Consider the following 26848-nt stretch of genomic DNA (forward strand, 5'->3'; position numbering starts at 1 on the left):
CCGTGCTGGGATTTCGGCTGGCTCGATCTTGGGTGCACAGGTATGAGCTCACGTGTGCTGTCCCGCCCAGCAGTTATTGTTTCAAGGCAGGCGTCCGCTGCTTCTGGAGCTCACAGCCTTTCTACCCTTTCCTCCGCAGTGTGGAGAGCTACAGCCACCCTGAACTCCCGTCAACAGAGAGCTGGTGTTGGTTGGTTAGCGCTTTCCCTATTTCACTAGGAATAGAATGGCGCCCCTGTGCTCTGCTGGAATCGTAACTTTGAGGACCGGCTCAAGGCCGTGGCACACTGCAGGTGCCTCAGATCTCCTGGCCTTTTTGTTATTCCCAGGCACAGCTATCACTTTTCATCCTCCAGTTTCAAATCGCAACTTTCGGTCCTAAACTCACTTCGCCGCCACCTGAGTTTCCTTCTCTCAAGGCATCGTTTGTCAAATGAATCCTATCGCCTGCAAAGTCCGTTTCTTTAGAATATAAGACAATTGGGAGCCGGGTGTGGTGGCACACGCCTTTAATCCCAGCACTGGGGAGGCAGAGGCGGGCGGATCGCTAAGAGTTCGAGGCCAGCCTGGTCTACAAAGTGAGTCCAGGACAGCCAAGGCTAACACAGAGAGACCCTGTCTCAAAAAACCAAAAAAAAAAAAAAAAAAAAAAGACAAGTGAGGAGACAGATGATGTTTTATTTACCTTTATATATCGTCTCCATTACAGTGATCTGTACACTATTATCTTGATAAACGTATACATGTTTACAAAGTTTCAATGCATCTTACCTATAGTTTCATTATATCAATCTTTACACTTTTTTTCTTAGTAATAGTCTACTACTTGAACTGAAATTCGCTTTTTTTTTTTTTTTTTTTTTTTTTTTTTTTTTTTGGTTTTTCGAGACAGGGTTTCTCTGTGTAGTCTTGGCTGTCCTAGACTCGCTTTGTAGTCCAGGCTGGCCTCGAACTCACAGCGATCCGCCTATCTCTGCCTCCCGAGTGCTGGGATTAAAGGCGTGCGCCACCACGCCCGGCTGAAATTCGCTTTTTATTTATGAAGTATGAGAATGTCAGAATAAAAGATATTTCAGCTTAGAAAATGTTTAGTCTGTTTTATTCCTCAGATACCAAAGGCAGATTTTTTACACACACACACACACACACATATACATAAAGATTTATTTACATGTTTTATGTATTTATGTATATGGGTACTTTGCCTGCATGTACATCTGCCCACCAGAAGACAGCATCAGAGCTGCTTTGTGGATTCAGAGCTGCTTTGTGGATTCTGAGCTGTCATGTGGATGCTAGGAATTGAACTCAGGACCTTCAGAAGAGCAGTGAGTGCTGTTAACCACTGAGCCACCCTTCCAGGCCCCGTGAAGGCAGATCTTTTTTTGTGTGTGGGGGGGCGCTGGGTTTCGACAGGGTTTCTCTGTGTAGCCTTGGCTGTCCTGGACTCGCTTTGTAGACCAGGCTGGCCTCAAACTCACAGTGATCCACCTGCCTCTGCCTCCCGGGTGCTGGGATTAAAGGTGTGCGCCACCACGCCCAGCCTGAAGGCAGATTCTTAAGTAAAATGATCTGGGCTGGATATCCGCTTGCTTCCAAGAAGGTTCAGCTCGGGCTACACCATTTCCACAAGCGGACACACATATAAGCAAACCTGAAACAAAAATCTAGTCTTGCGATATTGGTAGGATTATGGGCACTGTCCTGGCTGGGGGCTGGGCAGAAGGCTCCGTGGTCAGGAGCTCACACTGCTCTTACAGGGGACCAGAGTTCAGTTCCCACCACCCACTTCTGGCAACTTCTTTCTGACTGCTTGTGCCAGCACCCATATGCAGATACCCACATACGGACAATACACTGCACATAATTAAAAATGGAGTAAACCTTTAAAAAGAAAGAAAGAAGCTCGCTAAACAACGTGCAGGAACGGAGTGCTCAAGTGTGAGATAGATTTAAGCAGGGGATTCAGTAACATTTGCACGCAATATTCACATCATTACAAAGAAAATAACAGAGTCGCTAGCAACCCTCAAACCAACACATTTCACCATGTGTTTGTTATGTCTTTGGGTTAAAAAGACTGTATTGTTCGTGCAATGAGAAGTGGGGATAAGAAAAGTGAAGCCTTTTCTTTTTCTTTCTCTCTCTCTCTCTCTCTCTCTCTCTCTGTCTCTTTTTTAAGCCTTTTCTGTAGGCATTCAGTGCCTATAGACTTGTTTGATTAGGGACAATGAGCCCAACAAAGAGTAACTCATACGTATGGAAACGGCAGAGAAAGTTGTCACTCTGTTCAATCAATGAGCTCATAGTAAACAGTTGGGGGGAAAAATAGTCACATGTGAAGAAGAATGTCAAGAAACGAGTGAACACCACGCTCCAAGCAGCCCGGAACTCCATGGCTTCCACTACAGCATGTGTGAGAGTTTCCTCAGAGAGGCAAGGGACAAATGCAGGTAGGAGTTATCTCCTGGGGGTCAGATCTATGCGACAAGCCAACATTGCATCCTCGGATGATCGAGGTATCAGGTTATGTCTGAAGTGACATACCAGCGCCTTACCTTCCCGGATCAAGCCATACAAGCCTGTCTGTCGCTTTCCGCGTGATTTTTTTTTTTCTCGATCTTACGCACTTGCAGTTCAGGGTTTAGCCTATGAAACGGTGCCACCCATAATCAGGATGCATCTTGTCACCTCAGTTAATCCAAGAACTATTCCATTCAGGCATGCCTGATTCACGAAATCCCTTTCCGAGGCCTTTCTACCTCGTGCCAAGTCCTACCTCTCAGGGTGTCCGACTGAATTATAAGGCGCATGCCTGACTCTGAGGTCTGAGTAACTGGTGCAAGGTCTCACCTCTAGCGAACACCGAGGAGCAGAGGCAGAGGCAGAGTCCAGATTCCAAGAGCTGCCCCTGGGGTTGGGCACCAGCTCCTTCCCAAGACCCGCTGCAGGTCACGTGTGCTTAGGAGCAGGAGCTCTGCCAACCTAAGGGCGGGCCCTGCCAGCCGAGGGGGCGGGGCCGCGAGCAGAGCTTGCACTGAGCCGAAGCGGAGCGCTTAGCCCTCTGAAGCCCGGGTGCCCACTCCCCTCGCCTGCCTCCCGCGTCTGCAATCGCGCGCGCGCTCCTCCGCATCATGCTGTGGCGGGGCAGCCAGGTGCTACGGCACTTCTCCACTGGCCAGGTGAGTCCAGGCAAGGCGAGCCTCCACGTTCTGGTCTTGCTTTCTAGACCTTAGGGAGTTGCAGGGCCAGAGCGGCCAGGCTGTGATGGGCAGTGATGCTTAGACCCTGTTAGAAGGGACCACTGTAGCGGGTTTTTTTTTTTTTCAGCCTGAGAGACTCTAGAGAGGGCTGCGTCTGTACCCGGGATGGGAACTGTCAAGTGAGCCTTTGTCTCAAACGAGGAATGAGCTGCAGACGCGGTTACTGAACGTGGTGGCTAGGATGACAAGCTGGGGACTGACAATGGGTAAAGGGACAGGAGCCAGCTCCTGGTTTCTTCCTTTTTGCATTTCAACCCAGAGGTTCCCTGACTCCCGACGTGCGCGCTGTATAGCATCGCGAGGCTGGTTTAGTGTGAGCACTGAGCCCTGGCCTTGCAAGGTTTACCAGATGTGACTGGGACCCGCGCAAGCTCGGCACACTGCAAACAGGGACAGCCCGGCGCTTCCCACCGAGTAGCCAAGTAGCCACCGCCGCCAGACTTCCAGGATCACCCAGCACTTCGGGAGTAGCCACGCTGGAACGTTGTAAAACTGTAGAGTTAAGACCCGGGCCCTGGCCCAGCCCACACACAGGCTTGGGATTGCATCAGCGCTTCTAGAAATGGAACTGGAGCTGACACGTTGCAAGTGGCTCTGCCTTAGCACTTTGGTGGGCCTTGGGAGAAGTGCCTTTCTGAGACTAGACAGTTCAGGCTGTTCCGGCAAAAGAAAGCGACTACCGTGTGCACGTAATCACTTTTGTAAGCAGTTAGAAGATTCCCCCTGGCCCAGCTGGTTTTACTCTGACAATGCCGTATGTAAAAAAGTTGAAGGCGGAATCCTAAGTAGCCCTAAGAATTGATCCAGATTTGCATTTATTTCAAAGTTTGCTACTTACAATCAACACTAGTGACTTTCGGGAACAGTCATAGCTTATAAAATCTGAAGGGCAAGCAAGACCTGTCTGCCCTGGGTTTTTGACCACAAGAGGCCGTGTCTATTACGCTGGCCTTTGTCACCGCCTTCTCAGTGAACTGTTGGAAAGCTGAAAGTAAGGGATTTCTGAAGGATGAGACAATATCCACGCTGGGGTTACAGACATTTTTAGTTTAAAAGAAAAAACAAAAAAGCTAAAGCCAAGCATGGTGGCGCATGCCTGTAATCCCAGCACTCTGGGAGGCAGAGGCAGGCGAATTAATGTGTTTGAAAAGATGCTGAACAAGCCAAGTGACAGACACCAAGAATAGAAACAGGGCTGAGTGAAGCAGCAGGTGGTCCCAGGGGCCCACTGGCCCCAGGAATCCATGTGGGAAGGTATCCCCAAACAGAGCTGGGAAGTGGGGCACAGCTCTGCTGGGCCAAAAGGAAGACTGAGAAGGATGAGGTTAGGAGCAGGGGATATTTTTACTCTGTAGATAATGTAGACCAGGTTCTTTGGACTGTGAGAATTATTTTTTAAATGAACACACACATGACTATTAAAAATATAAATAGCCGGGCACAGTGGCACGCACCTTTAATCCCAGCATTCAAGTAGGCAGAGGCAGGAGGATCTCTGGGAGTTCGAGGCCAGCCTGGTCTACAAAGCGAGTCCAGGACAGAAAGGCTACACACAGAGAAACCCTGTCTCGAAAAACCAAAACAACAACAACAACAACAACAACAAATAAACCAAAACAAAACAAGAATATAAAATAGTACAACCACTTTGGAAAGCAGTTTGATAGTTTCTTTGTAAAAATTTAAGTCACATTTTATCGGGGGAGGGGCATGCTACAGCAATTTACAGGGCAATTTTTAGTAGGTGAGCCTTTCCTTCCATCTTGTTGGTCCCGGAAATCAAACCCAGGTCCCCATGCTTGGCAGCAAGTGCCCTTACCAGGTGAGCCTTGTGGCAAAGCTGTCTGGTATAGCACCAAACAGCATCTCTACCGTGTGATGCTGCATTCACTCTCTTAGGTTTTGTTTCCACGGTGTCAGGGATGGAGGCCTGAGCCTCCCACATACAAAGCATGTGCTGTATCCCCTGAGTTGCATCCCAAGACCCACACTCCTAGGTACTCATTGACCCACGAGCAATAAAGCCTTAATGCTCACCCAAAAACCTAAGTGCAAATGTTTATAGGGGCTTTCCTATAATCATCCCCAATTGCAAAGATCTTAATTGGCCTCAGCTGGTGACGGGATTAAACAGATCATAAGACCACACATATGGTAGTGGATTTTGTACCCTGGCATGGGGAGAAAAGAACCGCTGGTGCCCACACTGGGAATAAAATTCAAACGTGTGTGTCAAACATGTAAAGTCATTCAAAGGTTTAGATATTCAGTGATCTTTTTGAAGAGAATATAGGGACAGAAGAAAAATGACTAGTTCTCCGGAGTTGATGGACACAATGACACAGTAGTGGGTGCTGGTACTCCAGCTGCTGTAGTAGGTGTTTACGTGATCCAAATTCATAGGCAGGTAGGTAAGAAAAGGCATGTTTGATGGTCTCTAAATTGTACTTTGCGTTAGTCTGATTATTGTAGCTATTACAAAATACAGGAGGCTGGAAACTTTATTTAAAAAAATATTAATTTAGCTCTCCTCGGTTCTGGAGGCTTGAGAACACGGTACCAGCATCTGCTTGGCTCTGGGAAGGTCCCAGAAAGATGACATCACAAAGGTGGACGCATTGGAGCCTAAAGATGTCTTCCCGCCCCTTTCCTTAAGGTCTTTGAAATGTTCTGTGGTCACCAGTTTCAGGCCAGGAGCTCCCTCTAGTCACCAGCACTAAGCCTCCTTCTCAGGCCTCACCTCTCGACAGGCCTCTTTTAAAATGTTTTTTATTCTTTCTTTCTTTCTTCAATTTTTTTTTTCCTTAAAAAGATGTCTGAGAGATGCTTGGAGAGCCGGCTCAGAGGTTAAGAGCACTTGCTGCTCCTGCAGAGGATGCTGAGTTCAGTTCCCTGCCTCTGTGGGAGGGCCCTACAGGCAGGGAAAAGCGATCAGGATCAGGGCGAGGTAAGAATAAAGCTCAGATCGGCCTGATTTTGGTAGTCAGTGCTGGGCCAAGACCTCTAGAGTCTGACCCACCCGGATCATTTTACTTTAGCCATACTAAGCACAGCACAAGTTTGGAAGAAAGTTTTCAGACAACAAGTAATTCTGCCCGTGAGCACAACCGTTGACCTAGAAACAGTGCTCAAGATAAGGAGCTGGGAAGACTGACTGAGGTACGCATAATGCCTGTGGGTGTCAGGATTGGCCTGGTCCATAACATAGCATAGAACTCACTTAGCCTGTTGTAAAGTACAAGTGACATCTCTCAAAAAGGATGAGCTTTGCCGGGCGGATGTAGCACACATCTTTAATCCCAGCACTCGGGAAGCAGAGGCAGGTGGATCACTGTTGAGTTCGAGGCCAGCCTGGTCTACAAAGCGAGTCCAGGACAGCCAAGATAACATAGAGAAACCCTGTCTCAAAATCAACAACAACAACAAAAACAAACAAACAAACAAACAAAAAGTATGAGTTTTATGACAGAAGCATGCTCAAGGTTTTGGGGTGGGGGAACTCTGGGATAAACTAACAATATTCTGGGAGATACAGGCAGAACCTGGCCCAAAAGGTAGCAAGGGATTACCAAATTGTAAGCTACAACCCCCCCACCCCAGTCTGAGAAAACAGCCAAACACCTCATTCCATTGAAGAGAAGTTCTGCGTTTAACGTTCCTGGCGACTCCAGGCCCCATCTGGGTGCACAAGGACCTTTTTTTTTTTTTTGTCCTCTACAAGCTTCTGTGGTGGACAACTCACCACCCCCTGTGAATCCAACACCACTTCCTAGCCTCGGAGGCCATCAGGCACTCATGGCATAAACCCACACAGACACATAAACATTAGTAATGTAAAAGGAAGGAATCTTTTAAAAAAGCAGTTTTAAAAGCGGTGAGGGATGGACTCGTAGCAGAACTCTGGCCTGGCATACACAATGACTGAACTTTGACCCCCCTACCACCGAGGGGGGCAAAAATCAGTATGACAGCGGATGAATACCTTCGTCATAAAATTATGCAAAAAAGGAAACCAAGTTGCAGGGGCTTGCCACTGATGGCAGCAATCTGTGCACCTTGCCCAGCTCCATCTCCGTGCAAAGTACGACACGTTGCTCCTATTCAGGTGAGAGCTTTGTAACAGCAGCCGTGGTCCTTCGCACGCTCCAAATATATCCTGGGGGTAATACTGAAAGTCAGCCATGAGGTCAGCTGTTATTTTCAGTCTCTGCTCCATCTTCAAGTGCAAGAGGCACGCCTCCTTGGAGCCAGCTCACGCCCCGATAGAGTTGCCTCGGAGATCGGCTACCCCAGAACTGAGTCCACGTCAACTCTCCTGCCCAAAGTCACCCAGAGATTCCCATTGACTTCAGAATACGGTACACATTACTGGCAATAGACAAAGCTCCCTGCAGTTCCTGTCTCCACTGATGTTTGTTGGCATTCCCTGACTCCCTGTTTGGGACGCCGTGCCGTTTATTCATTTTCTTCTGCAACTTCCCAGGGCTCTTCCATAATCCTCCCCAACATTTTTTTTTTTTTTTTTGCCCAGCTCCCAAAATGATACTCCTGAGAGTCAGCCAAAGAATTCCCTTGAGGAGAAGGAGGTGGCTCAGCAGGCAAAAGTAAAACATCTGGCTGGGCGGTGGTGGTGGTGGCGGCGGCGGCGGCGGCGGCGGCGCACGCCTTTAATCCCAGCACTTGGGAGGCAGAGGCAGGCGGATCGCTGTGAATTCGAGGCCAGCCTGGTTTACAAAGTTAGTCCAGGACAGCCAAGGCTACACAGAGAAACCCTGTCTCAAACAAACAAACAGACAGACAGACAGACAGACAAACAAAAGTGAAGCATCTGGCGCTGAGTTCAGATCCCCGCACTTGTGTAAAAAGTTGGGCATGGCGGTACACACCTAACCTAGGTTCTGGGAAGGCAGATGTAGGAGGGATCCCTGGAGCCAACTGGATACCAACTTAGCTGAATCAGTCAGCTCCAGGTCTGGTGAAAGGTCCTGTCCTAAATAATAACATGGAGGGTGATTGAGGAAGCCATCCAGCACTGACATCTGGCCGCCACACAGAACCGCGCATGCGCATACACTCACGCAGGCATGGATGTTTATACACCCATGGGCACACACACTCATATGGGCACACGTGCACAAACACATATGCACACACATCCTATCTCCTGCCCACTATGAAGAGCTCCCTTCAGGTGACGTATTCCCCTTTCAGAATCTACTGAGCCCACCTAGCCTAGCTCTGCATCCCTGGTGGCTCAGATGTAATAGTCTCAGTGACAGCATGGTTGCTTCAAACACCCTTTCTCAGCTGTTCTAGAATTGCATGCCAACTAGCTAGATGAGTGTCTTCATGTCTTCATGTAGAATGTAGCATGCACATTGCATTGGAGGATGAGGCCTCCTGGCTTTTGGGTGCTTTGGGGTTCCCCCCCCCCACCTCCCTTTTGGTGGTGTTGGTTGTTGAGCACATGGTAATGTTTTTGGTGATGTTGGTTGTTGAATCAAGGGTCTTGCACAACGACTCCCCCAAAGAGCTACAGCCTGGCCTCTCTGTGTAGCTTGAAAGCAGTGTTTCCTGTGTCTTAAAATATCTGGCATTAGTAATTGTATGAGGAGAAGTTGAAATTTTTGTAAGGTGGCCAACAGGAAGATTCTATTTCAGCCCTAATTATACGCTCCAGAGATAAAATATTTATAGAGCATTTGTATTTTTTTTTTCTTGGGGTGTATGTGTATGTGTACCGGCTGGAGGTCAATTCCAGGTTTGCTCCTTGGGCACAATCTATTTTGGTTTTAGTGTGTGTGTGTGTGTGTGTGTGTGTGTGTGTGTGTGTGTGTGTGTGTAAAACCTGCTGAGTCAATTTAGCATTGCCTGTATATATTTAGAGCTGGTCACTTGTGATTTGATAGGCGTAGGAGTTGTATTGTAGGGGTATCAGTTGGGGCTGGGTACCCCATGGCCAATTGTTCTCTGCATTTTAACCAATTGTGTGGCTTTCTGTCATTATCTCCATCTACTAGCAAAAAAAAAAAAAAAAAGCTTCTTTGAGGAGGGGTGAGAGCGACACTGATCTGCGAGTCTAAGAATAAGTATTTAGAATGCAGCTGGCAATCTTACTAGCTTAGTAAAGTGGCAGGGGTATGTTCTCTAAGATCTACGGCCTCACTAGCCATGGGGAGTTGGAGAGGCTTATATTACCAGGCATAAACCCCCTTCTGTTGAGAGGGTCTTAAGTCTTCATCTCCAACTATAAAGCCGTTGGTTACCACCAGGACGTAGGTGCCATTATTGCGCATTTAGGAATATCTTGTCATAATGGTCATTGTGGTTCGTGAATGTCACAGCTGGGTAAGACCTACTGCTTGCTTTCTTTCCTGCTAGCTTGCACAGCCCCTTCTAGTACTATAAAAGTAAGTCCTCAGGGAAGAGGCCTTCCTGTGACATCCAGATTGATTTTTCTATATCCTATGTCTGAAGTGCACCGCATTTTCAGCAACAAGGTCTTGCCTTCAACTTCTGAGAGGTAACCAAAGGCAACAGTAATAGTATTGTTTGGGGGAGTTTCTTGGACGCCCCTGAAAAACAATTTGAAAGAAGTTGTTTCTTTCTTGTGCCTGAAACTATGGGTTTTGTTAGATAGTCTATTTTAGGGGAGGATTAGTACCTCACATGCCACAGCTGGACTGAAAGTCACACTATGTAGCCCAGGCAGCTCTTGACCTAGCAACCCTGCTGCCATCACATCAGACTAATCATTTTGTTTTGGAGGACTTAGAACATCTGGTAGCCCCTCCAGTCATTTTTATATGACTCATTCTTCAATATTTGTCACCCAGTGTTTTCTGTCCACAGTGTCGGGTGTCATTATCACTACATTCTTTCACAGGCTTATTTCAAAAACAAGCTGAAGTTGGCACTTATCGGCCAGAGCCTCTTTGGACAGGAAGTCTATAGCCACCTCCAGAAAGAGGGCCACCGAGTAGTGGGGGTGTTCACAGTTCCAGACAAGGATGGAAAGGCTGATCCACTAGGTGAGTGTGCCTTGGGACACTGGGTCAAATGTTCTCAAGGCTGGCTGGTGACCAGAGCTGGTTTCGTTGCATTGCGTATGACCTCTACTGTTATCGGGCCATATCAACACAAGACTTTCATATCCATGGCCCGGGGTGGCTGCCTCCGCCACAGCCAAGTCTGTGTTCCAGCAAACAAACAGGGGAAAGAGGGAGCTGGCAAGGTAGGTCAGTTAATAAAGGCCTTTCCACACAAGCTTGAGGACCCAGTTCAGATTCCCGGCACTCACATAAAAGTTGGTACCCTGGCCTTGGGACTCACTGGACAGATACTCTACCCAATTGCGAGGCTCCTGGTTCAGTAAAAGACCCTGTCTCAAAAAAACAATATGAAGGGGCTAGAGAGGTGGTTCAGCGGTTAAGAGCCCTGTCTGCTCTTCCAGAGGTCATGAGTTCAATTCCCAGCGCCTCACTGTGCTCACACCCATTTGTGCTGGGATCTGATGCCCTCTTCTGGCATGCAGGTGTACATGCAGATAGAACATTCATATACATAAAATAAATAAATAAATCTTAAAAAAAAAAAAAACAATATGAAGAAGGATTAAAGGAGACTCCTGGTATTGATCTATGGCCTTCACATACACTGGTGAACACATGGACATGTGCATACACTCATATGAACATGTACACACACCACATATACACACACTAAACAGAGAAGTCAAGGAAGCAGAGGATGAGCCCATCATTAATGATATAGTGCAGAATGGGCACTCCCATTCAGATCTTAGGCACAGGCCAAATTCATTCACAATGGGGCCTGAGAAATTGAGATTTTTTTTTCTTCCTTTGAAGTAGCTATAGATTTAGCTACACAAGGTGTTGAAAATGCCCTGACATGCTGGGCAGTGGTGGCGCACATCTTTCGCTCAGGAGGCAGAGGCAGGTGGATCTCTGCGTTTGAGGCCAGCCTGGTCTACAGAGCAAGTTCCAAGACAGCCAGGACTGTCTTGAAGACAAACAAACAAAAGCTAGAGAGATGGCTCAGCGATTAAGAGCACTGTCTGCTCGCTCAGAGGTCCGGAGTTCAATTCCCCAGCAACGACATGGTGGCTCACAACCATCTATTACAATGTGATCTGATGCCCGCTTCTGGCATGAAGGTGTACACACAAATAGAGCACTCATATGTAAAATAAATAAATAATTAATTTTTTTAAAAAAGCAGCCCTAACAAAAGCAACTTAAGGGGTTTGCAATTTCAGGCTACAGTCCGTTGCTATGAGAAAAAGTAGTGTGCATGCACACCAGTGCTCTGCCAGCTTTCTTCACTCTCACATAGTTCAAGGTCCCCCGCCTAGGGAATGGTGCTGCCCATGTTGGATGGAGTCTTCCCACTACAACTCACATGATCAAGATAACCCTCCACAGACCAGCCCATAAACAGTTTCTCATGGAGACTCTTCCCCAGGCGATCCTAGACTGCATCGAGTTGACAATTACAGCCAACCACCACACTAGGAGGTCCGGCTACTGGGAGACTAGTGCAGACTGCTAGCAGTCCCAGTGATGTACATGGATTTTGGGGATTACAAATATTATCATCAAGCTGGGCGTGGCAGCGCACACCTTTAATGCCAGCACTCAGGAGGCAGAGGCAGGCAGATCTATTTCTGTGATTTTGAGGCCAGCCTGGTCTACAAAGTGAGTCCAGGACAGCCAAGGCTACACAGAGAAACCCCTGTCTCAGAAAACCAATATATATATGATTATCAGACTAGTTGTTTGTTTCTTTTTCTTTTTCTTTTTTTTTTTTTCTTTTTTCTTTTTTGGTTTTTCGAGACAGGGTCTCTCTGTGTAGCCTTGGCCCTCCTGGACTCACTTTGTAGACCAGGCTGGCCTCAAACTCACAGCGATCCGCCTACCTCTGCCTCCCGAGTGCTGGGATTAAAGGCGTGCGCCACCACGCCCGGCTCAGTTGTTTGTTTCTTATACTTATTTATTATTCATCTAGTATTCTGTCCATGTGTGCACCTGCCCACCTCAAGAAGGCACTGGATCTCATTATAGAAGGTTGTGAGCCAGCATGTGCTTGCTGGGAATTAAACTAGGGACCTTTGGATGAGCAGTCAGTGCTCTCATTTTATTTTATTTTTATTTTAGGATTTATTTATTTATGTTATGTCTATGAGTACACTGTCTTCTGCACACCAGAAGAGGGCATCAGATCACATTATAGATGGGTGTGAGCCACCATGTGGTTGCTGGAAGTTGAACTCAGGACCTCTGGAAGAGCAGCCAATGCTCTTAACCTCTGAGCCATCTCTCCAGCCCAGTGCTCTCATTTTAATATAGATCTGGGAAAGGGATGTTTCCTTGGTACCTGGCCCCAGGGTCAGCACCTTGCTTCATATTGGTCATGGCCATTCAGACTCATGATACAACTCAGAAAAGAAGATAAGCCCAACCTGACTGATAAATAATATGACCTCGAGATGGTGCAGCATGCTTAGCAGCCTATGCTCTAAAATCAGGAGGTGGGTGTGGATTCTGCCACTTGCCACCTCTGACCCTGTGTAAACTTAACTAGCTTCTGGTTCAGTGGCCCCTGCCTCGTGTGGCTATGCTGAGAACTCATGGGAGGGGGATGGGGGGTGGAAATGTATGTAAGATGCTATGCTGTACATCGGGCTGGAAAAGGATCAACAGTGAGAGCATCTGATACTTTGTATCAGAAGAGTCCACTGAGCAAGCCAAAACTAGCTCTGGGAAGCCAAACCCCACCACAAAAGGGGACCAATAAGGTGTCATTCCAAGTTCCTACCTCTCCTGAGCTCATTCTTTATAGTGAAAACGGCTCCTCCCCCCCCTCTCTCTTACACACACACACACACATACACACACACACACAGTCAATCTCTGGGCACCTACACACACTAAATGAATAAAAATGTAAGGAAAGTTCTTTAAAAAAAAAAAGAAAGAAATAGAAGAAGAAGCTTCCATGTAAATCTGAAGCTATTATCTGCTCACCAGCTTTTGAACTCAAGTATATTGTGCTTTCAATATATAGATGAACATCCCCACCCGATACAATAGTAACAACATCAAAATTCTAGTCACAATCTCAGTCGTCCCCCACTGTGATTAGCCTATAAAAGTTGTGTGAAATTGTGATGTTACAGTGTGTTAATATAATACCATGCCCTAAAAAAGAAAAAAAAAAAAGACAATCTCTCCATTTTCATTTTTATTTTTTGTTTGTTTCTGTTTTTTTTTTTTTCCAGTACAGAGTCTCTCTATGTAGCCCTGGCTGTCCTGGATGGACTCCCTTTGTAGACCAGGCTGGCTTCGAACTCACAGCGAACCACCTGCCTCTGCCTCCCTAATGCTGGGGGGTTAAAGGCGTGCGCCACCACGCCCAGCCTGACAATCTCTTTTTTACGCTTAGCTTTGGCTGCAGAGAAAGACGGGACCCCTGTGTTCAAGTTCCCCAGATGGAGAGTCAAGGGTAAAACCATCAAGGAGGTGGCAGAAGCCTACCGATCCGTGGGCGCCGAGCTCAACGTGCTTCCCTTCTGCACACAGTTCATCCCCATGGACGTCATCGACGGCCCAAAGCACGGCTCTATCATCTACCACCCGTCGCTCTTACCCAGGCACAGGGGAGCTTCTGCCATCAACTGGTGAGACTTGGAATAGCAGGGATGATGGCTCTGTTGCCAAGGCCTTGGTTTTTCTGCTTTTCTTCTACTAGGTGTGCTTGGGGTTAGGGAGATAGCTCAGTCAGCAGTGTTTATAGATATCTGTCCACATATTCAGCTTATTGTTTGTATTATAAGCCCTATAGAGTCAAGCAAAGCATTTTCTCTTAGTCTAGGCCGTATACAGCATACGGTATGAACAGTTTGATTTAGTCAAGTGACTTTTTACCAGTTTACATAGCCAATCTAGGGCTAATTCTGATCTTGAATGACATTTATACTCAATCATACAACGTAAATTAACAATTAGTTTTCCTTTTCACTCTGTGCCAAGTACTCTCCCTCTGTTTTATTTTCCATTCTTGTTCCACTTAATATGTGATCAAGTGCAATGTAGGAAGGACAGGCAGGCGTGAAAACTACTCACTCCTGAAGAAGAAAGTTCACCCATGCAATCAGTGGGTAGCAATGAGGATGGATTCTGAGACCTTTTTTGTTTTTGTTTTTATTTTGTTTTGTTTTGTTTTTTCGAGACAGGGTTTCTCTGTGTAACAGCCCCGGCTGTCCTGGACTTGCTTTGTAGACCAGGCTGGCCTCAAACTCAGAGATCCACCTGCCTCTGCCTCCCGAGGGCTGGGGAAAAAAGGCGTGCGCCACCACCGCCCAGCTCTGACACCTTTTAAGAAGCATCACAGGCCATTACTGCAAGACTATCCATACCTGAGGGTGCATTAAATAGCAGCTGTTGGGTGTTGCCTTCTATGAACGCTGACGGCTCTGAGTTCTACTATAAATTTATCTAGGTCACTTCCTTCACTCTCTGCTTTTCCATTGTAACTACCTTGTCCTTTAACACGACTAAATCTCTACCGGATACAGTCAACCAACATTTTAAGTTGAAACTGTTCTTTTTCACAGGACTCTAATCATGGGAGATAAGAAAGCTGGGTTTTCTGTTTTCTGGGCAGATGATGGTTTAGACACAGGACCCATCCTTCTTCAGAGATCATGTGACGTCAAGCCCAATGACACAGTGGATGCGCTTTATAACCGGTTCCTTTTTCCCGAGGGAATCAAGGCCATGGTCAGTATATTTATGCCATCAACGGTAATTTAGGAAACCTTTAACATTTGAGGACTGTTATTCTTTCGTCAAGAATTTGCCAAGCCAGGCATGGAGGCACATGACTTCAGCCCCTAGCGGCTCAGGCCTGTGATGTAAATTTGAGCTTAAATAGTCAAGCTACTGACTTGCTCCTCTTCAGAAAGATGGGATGAACGAGACAACAATTAAACTTCTCCATCCTTCTGCCAAATACTTGACTCTCCAGCCCTGTTGATAATGACTAGCTATAAGGAAGAATAAAGAACCTTTAATTTGTTTTCTATGTAACTTAGGTTTCCTTTAAAGGTATTTTCACTTAGTCTATGTAACAGGGTGGAGTGTGATTATTGATTATTGATTTATTTATTCAGATGTGCTCGGCGTGAAAAATTCTGAAGGTGCATACATACCATGAAGATATGTATATATATATTTTTTGGTTTGTTTTTTGTTTTGGTTTTTTTGAGACAGGATTTCTCTGTGTAGCCTTGGCTGTCCTGGACTCACTTTGTAGACCAGGCTGGCCTCGAACTCACAGCACACTGCCTGCCTCTGCCTCCCAAGTTCTGGGATTAAAGGTGTGTGCCACCGTGCCCGGCGAAGCAAAATATTTTATCCACAAAACTATTCAAAGATTCAGCAAGTAATTTCTATGCCATCTGGTTGTCTTCCCCTTCGCACACAGACCCAACCCCAGCAACCAACCAGAATTTGGTAGAAAAAGTAGCAAGGTTGCACTAGGTAGCTCCTCATTGACGTGAGGGAAGAGCCAGACTTGCTTATGTCGCTTAGTGACTTAGCCAGAGGGCTCTTGGCGTCAGAGAGACCTAGCTTCAAGTTCGTGTTCCACCATTTACAGGGTGACGCTTTATGGACTGACCACAGCAAGCCCTTGGCCTCTTTGGCCCCAGTTGCTTCCTATGTCCATAGTGTCTGGCTTGTAGGAATATTCTGAATATTAAATGACATCGTTCGTGTAAAGGTCCCAGCGCACAGCAGGTGTTCACAACTGGCCATTACAATCAGAATAGCACATGGGCAAACATGGACCTCCTAGTGAATGTGGAAGAAAGAGGATGCAGATGCATCCCGAAGAAGCGGGGTCATAGATAGCTAGCGGGCATCACTGCATCGAGCAGAGCAGCCCATCGTCCCCTGCCCTGCCCCCCCACCCCACTCCGACTCTCTGGCTTGACCCGAGGGCCTTGCATATGCTAAGCATGAACTCTGCCCCTGAGCTTCTCCATGAGCCCCAACAAGGACCTGGCTTGACTGCAGACTTGATATTAGAGTGGGCACACCTAGGTGTACATTATGCCAGGCACAGCAAACCTTTTGCTGTTGTGAAGTGACACCGTACACCTACAAAGCTTAGATTCAGAAGATGCGCAATTGCGTTACCAAAAAAGTTTTTTTGTTTTTGTTTTTTTAAATCTTTTGGTGTCTTAAGTTAGTTTGTGTACAATGTTGTGTCTGGCTGCATCCATAGTTATCCTAGGCCAAATGTGGCTGGACCTAGGGTTCGTGGCTTGACTCTTACTGAAACGACAGCTTCCTCGTGTACAAATCAGGAATGTGGAATACACCTTTCAGGATACACGCAATGCCTGTAAGGTATAACTTACGTAACGTAGCTGCCATTCCCGATGTGCTTGACGTGTTACCTGGGCCTGAAGAAACGAACGGCAGTTGGCACTGCAGCCTGACTTTCTGAGCAGCTTTGTATGTGGCCAGTCTGTTGAGTGCAAACTTCCATTATACGGGCCGTGCCTTTGTGGCTCTCTGTGCTGTAACACAACAGTGGTGGTTTTGGCTTTAGGTAGAAGCCGTCCAACTCATAGCTGATGGAAAAGCTCCTCGCATTCCCCAGCCAGAGGAGGGGGCAACGTATGAAGGCATACAGAAGAAGGAAAACGCTGAGGTACGTGCATCAATACTGCACAGCCAAGTCACAGCCCTCTACCTCTCAGTAGTTCCCAGGGTACCATTTCCTGACCCTGAGGTAGCCAGCCGCTCCAAGCCAGCTGGTCCTATGTGTCCCCACTCCTATCCAGGATGGAAAGAAGTTAGTGTCACCTTTAGGCCTCATGACCTGTATTTGTGCTCACCTAGATTTCTTGGGACCAGCCTGCTGAAGTTTTGCATAACTGGATTCGAGGTCATGATAAGGTCCCTGGAGCCTGGGCAGACATAAACGGACAGGTATGTTTTCGAGGGCTACCTCTCCCCCATACAATATCTCCCTTCTCCCCTCCTCCTCCTCCTCCTCCTCTCTCTCTCTCTCTCTCTCTCTCTCTCTCTCTCTCTCTCTCTGTCTCTCTGTCTCTCTCTCTCTCTCTCTCTGTGTGTGTGTGTGTGTGTGTGTGTGTGTGTGTGTGTGTAGCACTAGTATTTGAACCCCTGGCCTTGCACAGCCATGAAAGCACTGTATCATCATGCCACATTTTTGTCCCCATCTTACTCAGGTTGGCTTTAAATTTGTGGTCCTCCTGTAACTGCTGTTCTGAGGATGCAGAGGCAGGCAGACCTCTGTGAGTTGGAGACCAGCCTGGTCTACAAAGTGAGTCCAGGACAGTCAAGGCTACACAGTGAGACCCTGTCTAGAATGGAAGGAAGGAAGGAAGGAAAGAAGGAAGAAAAAATGAATTAATACATGCTCATTCATGTAAATACATGGTCCCTAGTATTCAAGAAATATTCCATACATAGTGCCTATTAGAGCTCAATAAATGGCAGGCAGTATTTATAGAATGATAATTTTTAAAAACCAGTATCCTTAGCTCTTGGCCACTGTACTTTCTAGTCTTGCTTCCTTGACTCGATCCCCAGAACAACTGGCATAGCTCACCTCTCATCATCCTGTAAGGGAAGGGTGCACATGCTCCTGAGGGCACAGCCTTAGAGTCACTGCATAGCATAGATGAGGCCCTGAGGTCAGTCAGTCCTGTCTTAGTTAGGTTCCTGTTGCTATGACAAAACACTGACAAAAGGGAAACTGGGAAGGAAGGAGTTTACTTCATCTCATACTTTCAGGTAACTGTCTATCACAGTGGGAAGTCAGGGCAGGAAGCTGGAGGCAGGGACTGAAACAGAGGCCAGGGAGGAGTGGGAGGAGCACCGTGTACTGGCTTGATCCTCATGGCTTGCTCAGTTGGCTTTTTTACACAAGCCAGGTTCGTATGCCCAAGTGTGGCATGGTCCCCAATGAGCTGGGTCCTCCCACATCCCCAAAGACACACCTACAGGCCAATCTGATGGAGGCATTTTCTCAACTGAGATTCCTCTTCGCAGATAACTGTAGCTTGTGTCAAGTTAACAAACCAAAAACCAAGTCCCCAGCACTGTAACCCATCTCCTTGCATCACACAGACACCACACACACACACACACACACACACAAAACCTCTATGGTGAAAGGCTCCACTTTTTTCTTTTAATCTTGTTTTTTTTTTAATTATTTCAAAGTAATTTTTTTACATTTGAATGCATGATAAACGTATATTCATATCACCTACATGTGGAACTTTCATGTAAGTGTATATTTGTGTTTGTTCATGTGTTTATGTGTGTATATGTATGAGGGAGTCTGTGTAGCGTGTGAGGCCATGTATGTGTGAGTGCATGTGCACCAATGTGTATGGGGGACAGAGATTGGCGTTGACCTCTTCTTCCACCTTGGCTTTGGAGATGTTTTTCACTGACCCTGGGACTCATCGATTGGCTAGCCTGGCGGGCTGGTGAACCCCTGACATCCTTTTATCTCTGCTTCTCTGGCACTGGGATTACAAGCCAGCACCATCACACCCAGCTTTTTACCCAGGTGTCAAAGCTGTAACTAGGGTTGGCATGCACCTGCAGCAAATAGGTTACCAACTGAGACTCTCCCCAGGCCCCATCTCTGAGACTTAAAAAAACAACAACAACTATATTTTCTTTTTATGTCTATGCATGCATAAGTGTGCCTGGGGGAGTGTTCTATGTGTGTGTAAGAACCCTCAGAATCCAGAAGACATCAGATTTACAGGTGGTTGTGAGCGGCCATGCGGGTGCTGGGGACTGAACCCGTGTCCTCGGCAAGAGCAGCAGGCACCCTGAACCACTGAGCCTCCCTCCTGCCATCTCTGAGATGCTGATCGCACATTCGCAGAGATCCTCGTGTGTGTTACATTTCTACCGATGCTTGGCTCAGTCTCACCAGAGAAATACAGAGCGACAAATTCGTGTCTCAATTTTACTATAGAAGTTAGAACTTCGGTGTTTGTGCAACTTGTGCACACCCGTGGCAGCGGCTCTACCACCTGAGTTTACAGGGTTTGATCTCTTCATTAGATGGTGACTTTCTACGGCTCTTCACTATTGACCAGTTCTGTGCCTACTGGAGAGCCATTGGACATTAGAGGTGCCAAGAAGCCTGGTCTTGTTACCAAAAACGGACTTGTTCTTTTTGGTAATGATGGACAAGCGGTGAGTGTGCAAAACCACTTTCTCGTCTTCCTTCTATCCCCACAGCTATTAGGAAGTGGCTTCCTCCCACACTCACCGGGGGTGTAGGGGGTGGGTGGCTCATGGTGTCTCTGCTCCACGTCTCTGGAGATGAGAGACATTTGTATGCCCCATGACAAGGCTCCTCAGGATGGCTTTGTGGACCTCCACAGTGAGAGCACAAGGGGAGCTGGGGACTAAGTCAGAGCTATGGGCCTCTGCTCATCCACCTGATGGTTTGCCCTGCTGTGCCTCAGTTTCCCTGTCTATAAATCAAGGAGAGAGACCCATATCTGGCTCCCACTGTAGGTGCCTGGGAAGATCCACTGAGACCCACGTGGCCTTTTCCCTTGTCCACTGCTATCACTTTCCTAGGCCAGCCCCACCCATATGGCTAGCTCTGGGCCTGCTGGACAGCATCCTCATGAAGGGTATTAAGAGTCATTTATAGCCGGGCGTGGTGGCGCACGCCTTTAATCCCAGCACTGGGGAGGCGGAGGCAGGCGGATCTCTGTGAGTTCAAGGCCAACTTGGTCTACAAAGCCAGTCCAGGACAGCCAAGGTTACACAGAGAAACACTGTCTCGAAAAAACAAAAAAAGAGAGAGAGAGAGAAAAAGGAGTCATTTATAGTTTACATATCTATCCCTGTTGTTAAGGGCAAATAAAAATTTAATGTTAACAGTGTTTTAGTTCCCAGCTGCTGTTAAGTCTTTTTTTGTTTGTTTGTTTTTGCTTTTGTTTGTTTGTTTCTCTGTATAGCCTTGGCTGTCCTGGACTCTCTCTGTAGACCAGACTGGCCTCGAACTCACATTGATCCGCCTGCCTCTGCCTCCCGAGTGCTGGGATTAAAGGCGTGCTTCACCATACCCAGCCTTTTTAAAGATTTATTTCTTTACTATGTATATAGTGCTCTATCTGTATGTATAACTGCATGCCAGAAGAGGGCATCAGATCACATCGTAGATAGTTGTGAGCCGCCATGTGGTTGCCAGGCATTGAACTCCAGGCTTCTGGAAGAGCAGGCAATGCTCTTAACTGCTGAGGCATCTCTCCAGCCCCCGCTGCCAAGTCTTAAACCAGCTGTTGGTTACTACCTGGGTGACACTAGACAAAACACACAATTTCATTGAGCCTCCAATCCTGCAACAGCAAAGCTCACGTATCCAAATGCACCAGTGGTGGCGTGTCGTTGGGGACATCAGTAGTGTCCCTCAAGAGGCTTTAGTCCAAGCCTCTGAATGCAAGTTTCCCCTGAATGCACTGTCCATCCATGTAGAGATGCATCTGACCCTAGACTTGACTTGCCACTATGAAGATGTCATTACAGTCTTTTTTGACACATTATGTCTGCAGTCTCCAAACAAGCCTATTACCTGTCCAGCTCCTCCTCCCCACAGCAGCCTGGGTCTTGGGGGAGGGGGGGTCCGAAGCTTCCGTTTGTTTTTCTGCTGTTCCGTAGCTGATGGTGAGAAACCTGCAGTTTGAGGATGGGAAGATGATTCCTGCCTCCCAGTATTTTTCATCGGGTGAGACATCAGCGGTAGAACTTACAGCCGAGGAGATGAAAGTGGCAGAGACCATCAAGGTGAATGTGCAATGCCCTCAACGTGGCGCATACCTTGGAGACCCCGCGCATGTTTGTGGCTGGTGTAACTGTCCTTAGAGCAGTAGGCGTGTGACTTTATCTCCTCCTTCTGTATAAATTGTGGTTAAGAAACCAACTCCGAAATGTGTACGCTCAGGCACAGTATACAGAGACTTATTCTTCAGTTCCAGGTTGCCTTGGAGGGGTTGGGTGAAGTTGGGACATGGGGGATAAAGGTAAAACTACTCAGAAAGCCAGACTGGAGGTCATTTTTTGTTGTTTTTGTTTTTGTTTCTTTTTTGAGACAAGGTCTCTCTGTGTAGCCTTGGCTGTCCTGGACTCCCTCTGTAGACCAGGCTGGCCTCGAACTCACAGCAATCCACCTGTCTGCCTCCCGAGTGCTGGGATTAAAGGCATGCGCCACCACGTCCGGCCCCGAAGGTCATTTTTATTCTAGTCAGAAGGAACAAAAGCTCACACGTAATCTTATGTCACTTCCCATGGGGCCACACTGGTGGGGGGAGGGGAGCTCAGGTCACCTCCTCTTCACATCCATTGGCTACATGTGCCTGAAGGAGATGCTGAGCAGTACCGCCATGATGCTGGGATTTGGGTGAAGGACAAGGACCTCTCTGCCCTGGGATGCTGCAGGATGCTTCTTCACGAAGATGATCCTTTTTTTTTGTGCAGGCCATCTGGGCTGGAATTTTAAGCAATGTCTCTGTGATTGAAGACTCCACAGACTTCTTTAAGTCTGGAGCAAGCTCAATGGATGTTGTGAGGTAAAGCCACCACCTCCGGACACTTGTCCCCACCCGCTTGTCTGTCACAGCTTTTCACGTGTTTGATTGTTTCCGTGGTCACACTCAGATTTTTATTTGTTGCTGCTCAGGTTGTTTTCACATTTCCTTTCATGTTTCTTTTTAGAAAATAATTTATTTATTTTTATCCTACATACATTGATGTTTTGACTGCATGTATGTCTGTGTGAGGGTGTCAGATCTGGGACAGAAGTTACAGACAGTTATGAGCTGCCATGTGGATGCTGGGAATTGAACCCAGGTCCTCTGGGAGAGCAGCCAGTGCTCTTAACCACCAAGCCACTCTCTAGCCCAGGACACTAAATCCTTATACCTTACCCACCCCTGCCCCAAGACTTCCTACCCTCTCTACTCTTCTAGTATCTCCCCTTTATTCATGGGGTAACCAAAGATATTAACTCCAAGAACACATGGCATCATCAAAAGCCAAGGGGTTTAGGCCCCTAAACTGTAGTTTTCATGAGTCCCTAGAAATTTCTGGTTAGCATACTGAGGATTTCAATGCTGTATCGTTGTTATTGCTATTTATTGCTGACAAGATGACTGCAGAAATTGCTCATTCCCTGTTAAAGCGAGTTACATGCATCACTCCTTACTTTATTAAAACATATATATATTGACTTGTGTGGAAGTGTGTGTCTGGGCAACCACATGCCATGGCACATGTGTGGAAGTCAGAGAAGAACGTGTGGGCGTCTGCTCGTGCCTTCTACTCTATGGGTTGTTAGGATCAGGCTCTCAGGCTTGTTGGCAAGTGCCTTTATCCCCTGAGCCATCTTGCTGGGCCTGCGGTTATTATCCTAGCAATTTACAGGCACATCACCTTTCTCGGGGAGTAAGTGATTAGAGAGCTGTAAGTGGTGGGCTTTCCACACCGGACCTGATGTGTCTTTCCCACTTGAGGTCAGCTAACAGTTGAAAAACAAGAGCTGAAAAGGACTTGTGATGCTATTGACCTTCTATGGGTGCTACCATGTACCTGCGTTAAACATGTAGCAAATAGACGGGTGCTCTTCTTGCGTAGATAGACTACAGAAAGTATTCCCTGTTACACTCAGGTCTCATAATCTTTCCAGTTAGGAAGCTGCCTTCTCCCTCCCTCCCTATTTTTCTGAGTTCATTTGAAAGGTACAGGCTTTATACTGTAGCTAAAGTATCTTTCCCTTAATTTATCATATTTATAGTTGTGGTTAAAGTTAAAAACAATAAAAGTGTCTTCAAGACAAGCTTTTAACTTTTTTCATGCCACATCATACTTTAGATTTATTATTATTTTATGTTTCTGTGTGTGCCTCCTTGTCTTATGTGCATGACATGTGTGCAGTACCCACAGAGGCCAGAAGGGGGTGTCAGATCACCCTGGAGCTGGAGTTCCAGGCGGTTGAGAGTTGCTCTGTGTGGGTGACGTGAACTGAACCCAGGTCCTCTGTGAGAGCAGCTAAAGTGCCATCTCTCCAGCCTCTTTCCCATGCCTTAACCTCTTCTGTAGTTGCCACCGAAGGCAATCTTGTATAAGGCAAACAGGAACCACGCCAAAACCTCTTGACCAACGCCAGCCAGCGAGCAGGCCATGAACTCTTTAAAAAATGCACCTGACGCGGGCGGGTTCTCACTTTAAGGCTGGTGGAGGAGATCAGACAGAAGTGCGGGGGGCTGCAGCTGCAGAATGAAGATGTCTACATGGCCACCAGGTTTGAAGATTTCATCCAAAAGGTCGTGCGGAAACTGAGAGGCGAGGACCAAGAGGCGGAGCTGGTGGTGGACTATGTAAGTGCCCGCTGGCATTCATCTCTCAATGCTTACAGTCTGCCACAGAGGACTATGTGTTCGCCATTTACACTTAGTTTGACTGCTGGGTGTGGTGGCGCACGCCTTTAATCCCAGCACTTGGGAGGCAGAGGCAGGTGGCTTTCTGTGAGTTCAAGGCTAGCCTGGTCTACAAAGTGAGTCCCCAGGGCTACACAGAGAGACCCTGTCTTGGTGGGTGGGGAGACTAGTTTTATTGAGATGTTAATTCATGTGCCATAAAATTCACCCTAGTTAAACCTGCCATTCAGTTGACTTTTACAACATTTACAAAATTGTGCAATCCTTATCACTACTGGTTTTAAAATATTTTTTTTTATCACTCTAAAAGGAAAGACTGTGCCCATTGGGAATCACACTATGTTTCTTTTCTCCTTACCTGCTCCACACCCACCCTCTCAGAAACCACTTGTCTCTTCTCTGTGTCTATGGATTTGCCATGATGTTGGTATTTCATAGAAACAGAATTGTGCGACATGTGGCCTTTTGTGTTTGTTCTTGCTCACTTCATAGAGTATGTTCAAGGTTCATCCTTATAGCAGTTTTCAACACTTCTTCTTGGTAGCATCCTTTGACAAATAACAGATGTGTTCTGTAGACCAGGCTGGCCTCAAAAGCACAGCAACCTCCTGAGTGCTGGGATTAAAGGTGTGCGCCACGAAGCCCAGCTAGGATTTCTGTTTTTATGAAACCTTGTCACTGCACTGTCTCTGTATCTTGTCTGGTGCCTCTAGTTCTCCTCTGCTGTCTTCTGCGATGGAAGGATTGCCTAGGATGCCTTTCTCACCCTGCAGTGTTTCCTTCGCTACATATTTATTTTCTTATAATAGGCATCTTTGTGTAAACCAATCTAGTTCAGGTATCAACTTAATACCAGTAGTATAGGAAAACCTCACTGCCACACTGCTGTTATAGAGCCCAAATTTGCATTATAATTCTTAATATGAATTCCATCTGCATTTAGTATAAAACCTACAACAGGTTTTTAATTATTGCTTTATTCAACTGTCTTTTTCTTCTTGTTTTGGTTAATTATGCAAATGCATGTGTATCTGTGGGATTTTTGTGTACATGGATATAGGTGCCCATGGAGGCAAAAAGAGGGTGACGGATCCTCCCTGGAGCTGTGAGCTGCCTCACATGGGTTTTGGGAACTGAACCCCAGTCCTCTGCAAGAGTAGCAAGGACTCTTAACTACTGCACCATCTCCCCAGAGGCAGATGCCAACTGTCTTTTAAAATGAGATATAAAGAAAGTTAGTAAAAAACAAAAATGTTTTTATATAGATACCTCTTTTTCATGTGAATTCAAAACCAACACCTCTCTCTCTCTCTCTCTCTCTCTCTCTCTCTCTCTCTGTGTGTGTGTGTGTGTGTGTGTGTGTGTGTGTGTGTATACAAGGGCAGAGTTGAGAAGAGGGTATTGGGTGTCCTCCTGTATTCTCTATTATCCGGTACATGTTCCTGTGAGGCAGGGTCTCTCCCTGAACCTGGGGCTTGCATCCGAGCTCACATTTTCTTGGCTATGCCTGAAGCCACACACCCCGAGTCATCTTCCTGTTTCTATGTGGCCCCACAGCTGGGGTTACAGGGCTTGTTAAGTGGTTGCTAGGATCTGAGCTCGGGTTTAGCAAGTGCTCTTGCCCACCGAGCAGGCCATCTCTCTAGCTTCATGTGCTGCTGTTTGCTGTCCTTTCATTCCGGCCCAAAGGTTCACTGGGATGTCATTGCACTCTCTTGTCTGCTCGTTTGGGAATGCGTTCATTTCTCCTTCCTTTTGGAAGAACGTGTTTGCGGTAGAAGGCGGATACCATTTTTCTTCATTTTATTGGTGGAAACCCTGAGCTTGATGGAAGCAGATACAGTAGTCACAATCTCTGCTTGTTACCTAGCTTCATAGAGAGCAATAAGGCAGCTCATGTGTAACAGACAGAGCTTAAGGAAGAATTCTTATGATGGCCCAGAATATAAGGAAATGCCTCCATAAACAGTTTCGAAGGATCGAAGTGGTGCTGTTGAGTCTGCCACTAGATGGCGCTGTCCACAGGGGTTTGAGGCACTTTTCTTCTGTGTCATGACAAACAGCTGAGTGGACTAAAGCCCAGACCAGGGCTTCAGACCTCTGTTGGCATCTGAGCATCATGAGCGTGTCTGTTCTTGTGACAGTAGATGGCACTAGGATCGCACATTAGCGAATATGTTTCTTTTTAAAAGGTTATTTTAAGCCGGGCGGTGGTGGTGCACGCCTTTAATCCCAGCACTTGGGAGGCAGAGGCAGGTGGATTGCTATGAGTTCAAGGCCAGCCTGGTCTACATATTCGAGTCTAGGACAGCCAAGAATACACAGGGAAACCCTGTCTCGAAAAACAAACAAACAAACAAACAAACAAACAATTTTAAGGTTATTTTAGGACTTTTAAATGTTCTTTTTAAGTTTGATTGAGTGTTTTGCCTCACATGTATGCTGTGCACCACATGTGTACTTGGCTCCCTCAGAGGTCAGTAGAGGGCATCAGATCCCCTGGAACTTGAGCTGCTATGTGGGTGCTGGGAACCAAACCCAGGTCCTTTGCAAGGACAACAAGTGCTCTTACCCATCTCGAGCCCTGTGATTTTTACCACCGTCTGCTATCAAGTTGACAGGCACAGAAATACACTGACTTTATTCCCAGGTTATGAAAGAGGTCAACGAAATGACAGTGAGAATGCCGTATCAGTGCTTCATAAACGGGCAGTTTGTGGATGCTGAGGACGGAGAGACGTACGACACGGTCAACCCCACGGACGGATCTGTGAGTAATGACAGCCCCGGTGACTGGCAGTGATGAGCTTTTAGCTTACAGGGTTATGCACCAGGCAGATGGAGGCCCCCGCGCTCCTCATGCAACTACGTTCTGTGCATCTCTCTAACCCGTTCAGCTCTGACACTAGCTACTGTGAGCTATACCAACCCTTTTTTTATTTTTTAAAGCAGACTGAGTATGATGGATTTAGACTGCTGTGCCCATACACTGCAGAAGATCTTTCTGTACAGAGCTCCGTTGGGGGGTGGAGGTGGGGGATACTCC

General features: G+C 46.9%; 1 protein-coding gene across 1 annotated transcript in view; it reads left to right on the forward strand.

The window, feature by feature from the left end:
• The first annotated feature begins 3031 nt into the window (after positions 1 to 3031).
• ALDH1L2 (aldehyde dehydrogenase 1 family member L2) overlaps positions 3032 to 26848 on the forward strand; it is a 44287-nt gene continuing 20470 nt past the window's right edge. The window contains exons 1-11 of the mRNA XM_084796284.1: positions 3032 to 3182; positions 10150 to 10294; positions 13728 to 13962; positions 14899 to 15064; positions 16905 to 17006; positions 17198 to 17287; positions 19415 to 19549; positions 21029 to 21154; positions 21845 to 21936; positions 23595 to 23742; positions 26453 to 26572. Coding sequence (XP_084652410.1) covers positions 3135 to 3182; positions 10150 to 10294; positions 13728 to 13962; positions 14899 to 15064; positions 16905 to 17006; positions 17198 to 17287; positions 19415 to 19549; positions 21029 to 21154; positions 21845 to 21936; positions 23595 to 23742; positions 26453 to 26572 — 1407 coding nt within the window. The 5' untranslated portion in view covers positions 3032 to 3134. The remainder of the gene's footprint in view (positions 3183 to 10149; positions 10295 to 13727; positions 13963 to 14898; positions 15065 to 16904; positions 17007 to 17197; positions 17288 to 19414; positions 19550 to 21028; positions 21155 to 21844; positions 21937 to 23594; positions 23743 to 26452; positions 26573 to 26848) is intronic.

Source organism: Acomys minous, assembly GCF_964271855.1.
Source record: "Acomys minous genome assembly, chromosome: 9".
NCBI lineage: Eukaryota > Metazoa > Chordata > Mammalia > Rodentia > Muridae > Acomys > Acomys minous.